Below are 13278 nucleotides of genomic sequence, written 5' to 3'. Positions count from 1 at the left end.
TGCACATGCTCAGAAGAGGCTTGTTAGAGTTAGGCAGCCAGATTCTCCAAAGATTCTGTTTTTCCACTACGTATGCTCCATTTCCTAACAGCATCTACATTTCAACCAGACTCTGCATGCACCATACTCACAGAGACCGAACATATTCCAACCCAGGGTTACCAGGACTAAGCAGAACCTTTGCTGCAACTGCTCTTCCCACTGACAATGGCTGCTGTGGCAGCAAAAACTGGAACTGAAACCAGGGAGACTGTCTTTCCTATGCTCTCAATGCTCCACCTGCTGCCACCCTGGCAGCATGGAGAAAGAGGAAGCTGCCTGACTTTAATGTAGAGGAGCAAGGGGGGAGAGAGTGTGTTGGAGGCAGGGAGGATAGGATCAGGAACAGAGGGGAAAGCTGACTGTGCAGGAACAAGAGGGACCGAAACCAGGAAAAATAGCAGTAGAAAGGGACATAGAGAGATTGAGGGGCAGGGACAGAAGGGTCTGTTAACCATAAGACAACCCTTCCCTACAGAATCTGAAATTGAACCTATTATTCCTGAGTCTCAACATTCTTTTGCTGTCTAACAAATTGCTGTGAAACCCACTGGGAAATCTCATCACCATGTCCCGCTAGTGGCAAATCCATGAGAAAGATAACAGCCTTCTATGCCAGTGGTTCTCAAACCGAGGCTGCCGCTTGTGCAGGGAAAGCCCCTGGCAGGCCAGGCTGGGCCGCTTCCAGCAGCTCCCATTGGCCTGGAGCAACGGCAGGTAAACAAACCGGCCAGGCCTGCCGGGAGCTTTCCCTACACAAGCGGCAGCCCCAGTTTGAGAACCACTGTTCTATGCTATCAGTTAGAAGCCTGAGAACTGTGCTGTGGATCTAAAGATCCCAAACCCTGATGAAAATCCATATGAAGTATTAACAGAATTCCACCTTACTGAATTTGGGTTTGTTTGGTTTTTTCAATTTTTAAAGTTCTTACTTTAAGAATTTACATTAATAAATGACATTAAAAGAATGTTAACACTAAAATCAAATTCTCAAAAGTTAGGAAATGTATGAATTAAGGTTACCCATGCAACCTTTAATTGGTTCCCTTGGGCTTATGCATTACGATACCAGTCTTTAGTTAGATGATCCTGTACTCCCCACTTCCCTTTTCTCCCTCCACCCTCACAGGGCTTCTGCCTCATTCATGCATAGAATTAACAGGGTTTTTTTCAAAATGTGATATACTAACAATTCTGTTGTCCAGGAAGAACAAAGTGGCAAAGCTTACTTTCTGTACAATTATTTTCCTCTTTAGAAATTCCCACAATGAACTAGAAGTTAAATCCTGAACTTAGAGAGATAAGTATAAACAAATATTGCTTTTGTGGTCCACAAATGAAAAAAAGTAAATAAATGTTATTTACCTTTTAAGATACCTTCATGACTCTTCGAGGAATATTTCAAAAATGAACAGGTGGTTTCAATAGTGAGGTTCACAAAAACCTCTTAAAACGTACTCTAAAGAAAACAGTATTTTCTAACTATAAACTATTATTAAATTTACTATTTTTACTATTAAGTTTACTTACTAAGTCACACAACTCAAACACCAGAAGATACGGGATGGCTTCCACACACTGCCCAATACACTGCAGAACATTTGGATGCTGAAGAATGCTATAATAAAATACAAACAGATTATTTTAAGTCAGAAAGACAGCAGTACACATTAATAGCTCTAACATGATTGAATACTACTACCCACTATGCATCTCAGTTTCCTGAAAAAATATGCTGCTGATAGTGTTATGCGATGGCTGATGCACTAATTCCAGAGGATGACTGCCTTTATGCACAGAGGAAGAGATCTCCCTCCCTCCACTTGTTTACATAAAATACCCTTATGTTGTCCATTATTATTTGGACATGTCTGGATTGGATGAGTGGGAGAAAGGCATCACGGGCTCAGTGGACTGCACAGAGTTCTAGTGATGTGACATGCATTCTGGACTCCCTTATAGTCCAGATGCCTTGTGCCATATGATTGCCCACATGAGCACCCCAACTCAAGAGGGAGGCATCAGTAATGATGGCTGCCCTCAGGAATTGTGAGAGGAAAGGGATCCCCACCCAAATCTTCTCTGGTTTTGTCCACCAGACGAGAGTCTCTAAAACTCTAAGCAGAACTGTTCCCTTGCTGTTTGTGTTGACTTTCTCTGGTGAGTACATGGAGAGAAGCCAAGCTTGTAGTCAGCAAGGATGAAGCCTCCCTAACAGAATCACATGTGTACATGAGGCCAAGCAAGGAAAGGCAAGTTGTGATTGATGGCCTGGATCTGATAGTGACCTGATGTATGAGAAACCTCTCCAGAGGTAGACATGGTTTTGCTGTAGTCGAGTCCAATGTCTTTCTTATAAAAAACTCATGCAACTCATGGGGGTCAACATGCATTTTTCATGATTGATGCAGACACCCAGAGAAGACAGAAGGTTGAGCAGAACACTGGCTGCCTGCTGGACTACCTTGTAAGAATTGCCCATCTGACACCAGTTGTCTAGGTAAGGAAAGACTGTAAATCTCTCTCTTCTCACCCAAGCTGACACAACTGAAAAACACATTGTAAAGACCCTGGGTGCAGTAGCTAGACCAAAAGGAGAGGCCTCTGAATTGGAAATGCTCTTGATCAAAGAGGAACCTAAAGAACCTCCTGTGCGCTGGGTGGATGTCTATGTGAAAATATTCATCTTTAATGTCAAGAGCTGCAAATAATGTGTCCTTCTCTAACAAGGGAATTTTTGATATCATGTGGAACTGTAGCTTTCAAATGCACCTGTTCAGCTGTCTCAGATCAAGAATTGGGCTCCATCCCCCATTCTTCTTGGGGATCAAGAAGTAAAGGGAATAGAACCTCTTCCCTTGATGATGAAGTAAAACCCTTTCTATGGCTTCCCTGAGAAGAAGGAAGTTCACCTCATGTAATAGAATCGCCTCATGAGAGTGGTCCCTGAAAAGGAACTGAGAAGGGGGTTTGTGGGTAGAAGGTACCAGAAAACTCAATTAGATAGCCTCCATGAATAATCTCTAATACTCATTCATCTGTATTTAGAGCCCTTCAGTTTTTGGCAAATTGGGTAAGGCGGCCTCCGAATATCAGAGGAGGGAAACGAAGCAGTATCAATAAAGGCACACGGGTCTTAACAGTCCCATCAACAGAAACTTTTTGATTGAGGATTAAAATATGATGTGGCATTGGATGCTGTAGAAGCTGGGTACCTGGTCTATAAAACCCTCTGTCTCTTGCATGGTGCCTCCTGAGTACACTGGTGGTAAAACAGCTGAGAACGCAGTCTTGTCCTATACCCCGGTGTAGGGTAAATTAACCTGAGGCTCCTGTACTTTCTCAAGCTGAATCTGTACCTGTACATGAGCTTTTGATATTGTTTGAAGTCATCTGGCAGAGAGGGAGTAGCTGGAGTAACCACCTCATCCAGTGAAGACAATGAAATTGCTTCCAGAAACAGTGAATCCAGCTCACCTTCCCCTTCCAAGTATTCCGACAGGGCCGGTTGCAAGAGTCCAGGTGATGGCAAATAGGTCTCCTGAACTGATTGCGGGAGCCCTTGGCTAGATACCCAGGGGCACCCACAATCTCCAATATTAACAGTAGGATGGATCATCTGGCAGAGAACCACCCCAGTTGCAAGGCCTCAGACTCATCTAAAGAGAAAGCCAGATCCCTCATCTGCAGCAGAACCAGCAATACTGATGGCTGTGCCTCAAGGCTGGCAGGTGGGATGGATACAGCTGCCTCATCAAGATGGTCTCTTCTTCTGGTGTATTAATGTTCCAGAATAGAGATGGTCCTAATAGGAGGGGTGAACGTGGATAGCGAAGAGCAATGATGTCCTCCAGGGAGACATAGGTGTCTGATAGCGAATAGACTCTCCTTGTACCTCAGGGCAAAGTCGTCAGAACCAGAGCTTCCCTGGTCAGCTCCCTCCGGGGCCGGGTCACTATCAGTACCGCATCAACTCTAGAAGTGGATGGGAGTACCAGTAGCTGTTTATCCCAAGCCTTCACCATTGGAGCTGATGTTAAAAAACGGTTACTAACCTTTCCGTAACTGTTGTTCTTCAAGATGTGTTGCTCATGTCCATTCCACATTAGGTATGTGTGTGCCGCATGCACCATTGCTGGAGATTTTTCCCGCAGTGGTATGCATCAGGCCAGCTCTAGCACACTCTGATTCCCCATGTTCATGCACCAGTCAAAGGGACCCAGACAGCCCCATACCCTCTCCATTCCTTCTTGCCAGCTAACTCTGAAGAGGGGCAGGAGGATAGTCGTGGAATGGACATGAGCAACACACCTTGAAGAACAGTTGTGGTAAGCTTAGTAACAGTTTTTTCTTTTTCGAGTGCTTGTTCATGTCCATTCCATGTTAGTTTTTTTCCCCACCACCAAGTTAAATTGCAAGTGACCCAAACACAATGATAAAAAAGCTATTTGTATAACCTAATCACTTCTTTGATTGGATTTAACATTTGTTTAATGTTTAAAAACAGATAAGATGCTGCTTAAAAATAAGTTTTGTTAAAAAAATAAAGTACATAAAGCATTGCCAACTCCTGTGATTTTATCACAAGTTCACTATATTTGGTTTCTCTCTCAAAGCTCAAGCTCCTGGAGTCAAGTGACTACATGAAAATCTCAGTATCAATTTAAAAAAATCTCTAGCCTTCATGCCTGCAGAGAAAAGCCCAAGAATGCAAATCAAGTGTACTCTTAAAGGCTCAAAAATTGGAAAGCAATAAAAACACAAAATTGCACTATTTAAAATCTCATGATCTGGGGGGATATGTCTGACTCAATTTTTTATAATTTAGTGTTGACAATATTGAATGTGTATTTTTCCTTTCTTAAACTACCAAGATTTCCTTTATATTAACACACTGAAAAGGGAGGACAGAGGTGAGTATCATATAAAAAAGAACCATAATATTGAAGACAGCTTTCCATGGTTTACGTATATATTAGTAGCATGGACTATCTTCAAGTTACCCAAGGTATGAGAGACTACTTACTAGTAAGGTTCTCCATTTCTCAAAAACTGTTCTTGTTCTTTGGGACCTGCATTTGCCTTTAATTCCTTCACTATTACTCTTGCTACACTAGTACCTGAGTAGATCTCCCCAAGTAGGACCTGAAAAACAAACAATTCTACATTACATAGTTTCAGTCACATTTAAAGAGGAAGTATCTGGTTTCCTGTTATACCTCAATTACAACACAAAGAAAAAACAAAGCCATTAGAAACATGTGGCTACGGGTGTTTTCTGACTTTTTTGCTAACACATCCAAAGCTTTGATAATTAAGCTTCCACACTTAAGAAATTATTCTGACAAGTGATATTAATCCTCTGCATTTTAAAAAAAATATGTATATTTTTAAAAAATAAAAATTGGAGTTACAGTGCTTTTTCTAAAAAAGCTGCTAAAATTAAAACAGTGATTAAATGCTCAGTCTACTGAAGTGGAATTTCTGACTATTTTAAGTAATGTTTTGTTAAGCAGCACTGCATCTGAATTAAAGAGATAGCAATGAGATGGAAAATAAAGTGCATGCAAACAGCAATACAAATTAAGTTCTAAAGACAATTTTCTTGTTGTGTTATTACTTTGGATAAATATCATTTTAAATGGTAATATAGGTCTCTACTTAGGAATAAAATCTCAACTGCAGAACTACAATATTAAAGGAGGACTTTTCACCTTTCCAAACCAGCCATTTCCAATTTCTTGAATATAGTTTAGACTCTGACGTGCAACTTGAGACTTTGATCCTTCTGTTATAGAAAACAAAAAATAGACACACATCAAGCTACTCAAAATGGCCAAAAGTACCTATGCTACTGTTGAAGAAATAATGCATGATCCTAAAACGCTAAAAAAAAATTTAGTTCTTACACTAATTACAGTACACTACAATACAATGCACATATTAAGCTAAGCAGCAGAAAATATTGTTAAACATATACAATGACAAAGTATTAAAACAAGGCTAACCTAACGACATATGAACGAAAGCCAAGGCTGACACTTCTCAACTTGTTTAGGCTTTTAAACAGATTCAACTAGAAACCAATCCAAGAACAATGAAATACCTTTGCACAATAATGCAAGTTAAGAATGACGTGTAAACTTTAGCTTTCAATACATCCAGATATACTGCAAATCAACAAAAGCAAGAGAGTCAAAACAGCTGAGTTTGCATTTAGCTCTGTAAATATATCTGCATTAGACTGTTATGGAATCTATTAAATCACTGTTTACAGAAGTCCTACATAAATGGCAGAACACAAGCCCACAGCAGATCATGGAATACTCACGGCTTTTACAAGCCCTGATTAGCCACCTTACCAGCAGAGCTCCAGTTCTTTACACACCGACCCAGCTGCTCTAATTGCAGCCTCTACCTATGTGAGGGGAAATTTTCTTTTAAAAAAAAATGTACTTCACATGAAAAGCCCCCTTGGCTAACTGCTAGGAAATCTGAAACCCTTAGCCTTTATCTACACTGGCAAAAATATACCCATAAATCACTGCCAGTGCAGCTCCACTGGCGGTAACAAGAAGTTGCAGGGTAGACAAGGCTCAGATGTGTTCAACCATTCTAAGTGGTAAGGAACACAGTGGTAAAGACACCTAAGCCCTGTCGACAGTACAATACCGCTTTTGTCACTGCTACCATGAGTTGCTCCCATTTTTGGTACTAGTGGTAGCTCCCATTTTTGCTACTGTAGGCCAGGTCTATACTAAGGAGCACTTTACCAGTATAGCTTATTTCAGGCCCTCCTTCCCCACCCCCAAAGCAAAACATGCTATATCTGAAAATGAACAGTTTTGCCAATATACCTGTCTAAACTAAGGGCTTTTGTCAGCACAACTATGTCAGTCAGGGATCATACGTCATCACAATTCTAACCAATACAGCTATAACAGTAATAGTTTGTAGTGTAGACCTTGCCATGGAAACAATCTTGGGGAGAAGCAGCAATCTGCTGAGGTGACAAGACAGTCTCCCCTTTTGGGAAAGTAAAGGGCCAGTGGGGGTGGGGAAAAGAGTGTTAAATCAAATGCTGAGATTCTGTGATCCTAGTCAGTTTTGCTTAAGAGTCAGCTCTGCAGAGATTAAAGAAGCAGCTGATTAATCCTAATCAGTTTTCCTTTACAGCTCTCAACATTTTGTTTTTAAAAATAAGCAGTCCAAAAAAAAAAAAAAACACCCACTCAGGTACAAAGAGACAAACAGCACAAAAAGAGGGGGAAATGCAAATATCAGCAAATAGGCAGAAGAAAGAGGGCAAGAAAGGGAAAATAGGCCTCTTTCAGAAAGTTTTGGTTTGTTGGTTTTTTTTGTTTTTTTCTTGGGGGGGGGGGGGGAGAGAGGGAGAAGGGGAGAGAAGTGAGTGTCTGCAGTAAGTTGTCCCACACAGGGTTTAAAAGTTCCCTCACTGAGAGCTGATCAAAAATGCTTAGGTGAGTGCCATCAGCTTCTGCTAAAGCTAAGCTTTACCAAAACAACAACAAAAAATTTTTCAAGCCCTTAAGGTTGCAAAGACATACTCAGTCCATATTAGGAAGGCTAACTAATATAATGCTTTCTTCTTCTACAGACAGATCCAGAGCATCTATTGCCGCTCATATTCTTCCGCAACCTGCAGAAGAATGAAAGTTAACTAGCCTTGTCAGGTTCCACTGCTGATTTTCAGAATCTCATGACAAACAGTAAAACTGATAGTTATTTTCATTCTGCTGGTGTTGGGAAAAACTAAGAGCAACAGCAAAGGAAAGCAGTAGACCTGTTCACCAGAAAGATTTTTTTTTTTTTATTATTATTTTATATGGAGCCTGAGAGATGCGTTGAGTAGCAGAGACTCCTCTCATTGTAACAGAAGGAACAAACAGTGTTTCTTCACCCTTGTAAAAGGAAACTAGGAGAAGGCACAGGAGATTGAAGGGCACCTTTAAGTATAAAAACCTACTACCTGGAGAAAGATAAAGATTGGACTCACAAGTAGGGTCCAAAGAGAGAACCCTAATATCAAATCCCAGCACCTTCCAATTTTCACAGTAGCTGACTTTTCACCTGTTATTGTCTCTGGACATAAGACCTTCTCAAATCCCACCCTCTGTATTAGCCTGTGTCTAGTAAGTTTAATCTTTTGACAATTAAGGCTTAGAAATTTCTGCCAGACATGTGCTGGTAGGGCATGAGACTGTGTAAGTGATAAAATAAAGATAAACAGGAACATATGATGCACAAAAGTTTTGTGAGAAAATATAAGGGAACAGACAAACAGCACAACTTTGAGAAAGAGAAGGGTGGTGAGAATGGCAGAAACGTGCTTAAAACAACTCAGAAAGAAATATACCATGATCTAATATGAGAAAAAGAAAAAGTAGAGTGAAGTCAGGAGGGGAAAAAGAGGAAAAGCAAATGCTATAGTGACAGTAAGTAGGCCTGACCGAACACTATCTGACAAAGATATTTACTGAATTGCACTGAACAGGATTAATTTTTTTTCTACTGTTTGGCCAGACTTAGTAGTAATATTTTTAAAAGCATAAACAGGAAGATTTTTTTTTATACATAGTATACAAATGCTTTTTCCTTTTAAAGTTGAAGGTGGTGTAAACTTGTGGGGATGGCAGTAGGCTTAGTACTCAAGCTAGCAGTAGTTGAGTTCATTTTTCAAGCATGAGTTTACATACACAGATGAGGGAAGTTGACTGCCAGAACTCCCAGAAATCTTATAATTGGACCCTGATCAATTGAGAACAGTCACCATTGATCTGTATTTTAGAGGGATCTTTAAGCCTTCTTCAGCATGTGAATTCCAGACATGACAGACTAGGACCGTTCCAGCGGAGCTGTTATATTCCATTGTATCAAGACCTAGAGTTCACTGATTTGTGAATCACAATAAAAGTGTAACATTTCACAGCACACCATGCAAATATACCTGCAGTACTTACAGACTTAACACATAGGCTCAAATACCTTTAAATTACACTGATTATTGTAAATATTATACATAGTGGGCATGACAATTCCTAGACATTTCTAAGCCATTCCTACCTCATACAAAATGCTCCAAAGGTATTAGTCTACTTTACAGTCTGGATAAATGGCCTTTAAAAAGTTGTGTAAAAAAATAGGTATCTTCTGATAAGAGAGCAAAAAGGCACCTGAAATCACTATGGTTTACAATTCTCACTATTAACTTCAAAGCGTCCAAGCATTTTAAAGGTGCAATCCAGTTCATGCATTTGCCTAGAGAAAATTCTTGCGGCAAAATTAGACATTCTCATGGAATCATTGGTAACCTGGAAAGACCACATTAATAGGTAGCAGATATATAGAAAATTCAGCATGCACACTGCTGAAATATAAGGTAATGTATTTCTTAAGCAAAAATGTTAGAAGTCACTTAGTTAATGGTTTTCTTTTTAAAACTCTGGATAGCTACTGAAGTCTCCTTTGGGTCTCCTCTCTAAACACTTGCAGTTGGCCATGGATGTATTGCCAGAGAGATTTCTTTGTATTAATCAGAAGTGTTATGTGCATCTGGAAATAATAATTCCATATTTTATATTAAATAGTAATTTGTGCATAATATTTGAGATGCTGCAATTCAATTAAAGGTAACTACAGTTTCCTATATGGGGACTGTGTCTTTTTTTTTTTTTGGAAAGTATACATGAAACCTTTTTAATCACAGGGGGGAAATTAATCTGATTCCATTTTTCAGCTTCATCCTCACAGATTTGAAGTAAAGGATGTTCACAGTAAAAATAAGCTAATGGTGTGACAAACAGGGTTACAGGTACAAGTTTCAGATCCCCCCCCAAAATTTGCTAAAATGAAGCTCAATCTTGCTCCCACTTAAGTCAGTGGCTAAAATTCTACTAGCTTCATTGGGAACAGACCCTGGTCCATGAACCAGGACTATTAAGAGGCAAAAATTATACATGGCCAAACTAAGTATCTCCATCTAGTCCTTTTTTTTAATATTAGTTTAAGAGTGGAAAAAGTCATCTATTAAAATATTTACTATGCACTTTAATTTTCAAAAATTAAGATTCTGAAAACTATTTTATAGCTTATTTCTGAAGAGAGGAAATATGAATACATTTTATTTTGTATCTAACAGAAAAACATTTTTTCCTGGATTTCACGAAGTTCTTATGCTGCAATAAAAATAAAATTTACAAATAAACATTTGCCTAGACTCAGTAAACTCTTTAGTAAATAAACAATAGATTTGTGTAATATATACAAGTATAAACAAGATGCACATATTAATACTATATTTCAGATACTAGAATTCTAGATGACTATCACTTGATCATCTTCAGTTTCATAGTTAAAAAAAGGTTCACATCACCTGAAGGAGGCTGAAACTGGGATGGAGCTGGTAAAGCAATGGTTGGAACTGAAAGAGTAAACACTTCTGCTGGAGACTGAAGAGATGGGGTATCTTCTGCTGGTGGTGTAAAATCTATTTCATCATCAAAATTATCTTCAAATTCCTGCAAGAGCAAAGATTTTCGGAAACCACGATACAAGGAGTCTTACTGCCTTCAAACTGGAAGACTAATATATTCTTTCACAGTGCATCAGATTTGAACATGAAAACTTGATTACATCACAATTATTAGCTCCGGGGTGACAAACACCCCATCCAGAGACAATTGCAATGCGTGTTATAATATATTTAACTGGTTTTGTTTTAAAAAAAAAATCATTCAGATCTAATCTCTTTTCAAATTCTCTAGTAGTTGAACAAATTTATTCTTTTCAACAAACCACTTCCATTTTAAAAAAGGACTTTGTTTGAAAACAAGATTCCCCGGAGGTCCTGCATTTCCAAAACCAATCAGTAGCAATAACTTTATTCTTTTTTCATTTAATCACAATGTTATAAGGTAGAAGCATTGCTAGTCTGATATGCTAAGAATTAGAGAGAGATTTCAAAAGATGTTGCCCCAGATGATGTAAATAACTTGATCAAACATCTACATTATTTCAAAGCAGCTGAGCCCTAAGCTTCACTTCCAATGATAAAACGTAATTCCAAATTCACAGAGGTCACAAAGATAGCTGTATTTGAATACTAATCAGAATTTTTCCACTAGGCAGAGTTTAGCTATTGTTAGGTTGTACCTTCTAATGACTTACTTAACAGAAGTTCTGTAATCCTGTCAATACGTAAAAATAGCAATTAGACAAACAAAACAAGGATAATATAGGAAGAACTGATCTTTATCATATAGTCTTGCAAAGTATTAAACTACTAGTAAAATTATTAGCAAATATATACACTTATGATAACTTTTTACTGTAGTAAATTACAAGCAACTTGCTATAGTATGCACTCTGGGCCAAGTTCTGCACTTATCTGTGTTCAATGGTGTTGCACAGCATGCAAGCAAGTGCAGAATTTGGCCATTTCAGGAGAGGAAAAATGTTTAAATCACATCCACTGTAGAGTGATATTCTGAATCATTTGTACGTTAGTTATATCATTATCCATCCCAGATTACTTTTGTATCATTTTTAACTTCAATGCTTACCTTAAAGTCTATCTCTGGATCCTTACAGCAGGAGACACAGTTCACAAGCAGTATTACCAGGACTACTAAACTACATGCAGCCAAAGCCACAAAAGAGGAAGAAACTTCAGCTGCAGCTATTTCCCCTAGAAAGAAACACACATGCAGTTTTAAACAAATGTATTTAAGTCTTAAAGTTTAAAACCTTTTGAAACATGCAAAATAAATAGTGACTGGCAGTGTAAGATACAAATGAGTTTTAGGGTGTATGTCCATGCTGCAATTAAATACCTATGATTGATCCATCAGCTGACTTGGGCTTGCAGGGCTGTAAAACTGCAGAATAGACATTTGGGCCTGGGCTGGAGCCTAGGCTCCAGGACCCACCCCCCTTGTGGGGTTTCCGAGGTTCAGCCCAAGCCCGAACACCTATACTGTAATTTTATACCCCTAGTGCCCGGGTCAGTTGACGTGGGCCAGCCACAGGTATTCAATTGCAGTGTAGACGTACCCTAAGTGCTAATGATCATTCCTGCTCACATCCACAGAATTAAGCTTGGCTTGTGGAGAAATTTGACATATTAGCAAATACCCAGAAGTTTTTTCACCTTTTCCTTTGCAGCACTGCACATGTATAATCAATTAGGATCAACTGCTTTTTAGTAGAGACGTTATGAAAAATGTCCAAAAATACTGCCTATAGAGAAGTTGGGTCATCACGTACATAGTCACAGATTTGCATGGCATTTTACCAAACAAACAAAGCAGAAGAGCTGCATTAAGATGACAACACAGGAAGGGACAAGGAGTGAGAACCAGGGAAAGGACAGACATGTTCATACAGATAACTGGGAGGATACCAAGACATCTTCAGAATGAGAGTATTTATTTTTAAAATAAATATGAAGCTATTATACACATATATAACAAACTAGTTTACAAGACTTTTTAATGAGTATTTAAAAGTGAGCATGTTTGACTAGATGAGTGAGTTCCACATATGAAAGAAGGCAAAAGGGCAGACATACAAAGACAGATGGCTTGGATTGTATGAAGGAGAAACTAGTGGGGCTAAGTAAAAAATACTAATTAAAAAAAACAGGGAAGTAATTAGATTTAAGTTGAGGGTTACTTTCAAGGCAAGCATGAGGAGTCTGAATTTTATTTGGAAGGCCAGAATGCCAGTGAAGAGATTTTCAGAGAGGGTGCCTGCTGTGACAGGACCCTAGAATTGAACTCAGGCCTGCTGGGTATCTAAACCACATCCCCCAGCCTCTGTGCCATGGCAGTAATGCTGAGCCACTGCCCCAACCAGCAGCTTTAGCTCTAAGTGTATACAGTTCCAAAGGAATCACACCCCAAACTCCTGATTGGCTGGACAGGCAGCATTCCCATTGGATACCTGGACTATATAAAGACCCCAACAGGAAGAGGAAGCTGTCTAAGCAACATGTTCTTACCCGCTAGTTGCTGCCTAGAGCACCTGGCCTTCTCGCCCTGCTGCCCCCTCTGACCTTACCTACCTATCCTGACAACCCAGCCCTTTGAACTAGATCTCCCAGCTACAAACCCCCCTGCAAGAACTCCAACCATAGCTCTGTACTGCCTCTAATAGCAGTTGGCCTCCTGAATACCAGACCACCCATGCACCACTTGAGCACGGCTCTGGACTGCCCCA

At 39.4% G+C, this 13278-nt stretch overlaps 1 protein-coding gene across 3 annotated transcripts in view; it reads right to left on the bottom strand.

The window, feature by feature from the left end:
- Positions 1–13278, bottom strand: part of LMTK2 (lemur tyrosine kinase 2) — an 81532-nt gene that overhangs the window by 46408 nt on the left and 21846 nt on the right. For all 3 annotated transcript variants that reach the window (XR_005585373.1, XM_039490963.1, XM_039490964.1), the window contains exons 2-6: positions 11622–11746; positions 10433–10577; positions 5754–5827; positions 5066–5184; positions 1570–1657 (exon numbers count right to left, since the gene is read on the bottom strand). Coding sequence is in view for 2 of the 3 variants with exons in the window: in XM_039490963.1 (XP_039346897.1) it covers positions 1570–1657; positions 5066–5184; positions 5754–5827; positions 10433–10577; positions 11622–11746 (551 nt within the window). In the remaining variant the exon portion in view is untranslated. The remainder of the gene's footprint in view (positions 1–1569; positions 1658–5065; positions 5185–5753; positions 5828–10432; positions 10578–11621; positions 11747–13278) is intronic.

This window comes from Mauremys reevesii, linkage group 10, assembly GCF_016161935.1.
Source record: "Mauremys reevesii isolate NIE-2019 linkage group 10, ASM1616193v1, whole genome shotgun sequence".
NCBI lineage: Eukaryota > Metazoa > Chordata > Testudines > Geoemydidae > Mauremys > Mauremys reevesii.
Note: the sequence above shows the minus strand (reverse complement) of the source record. Positions and strands in the feature narration are given on the sequence as shown.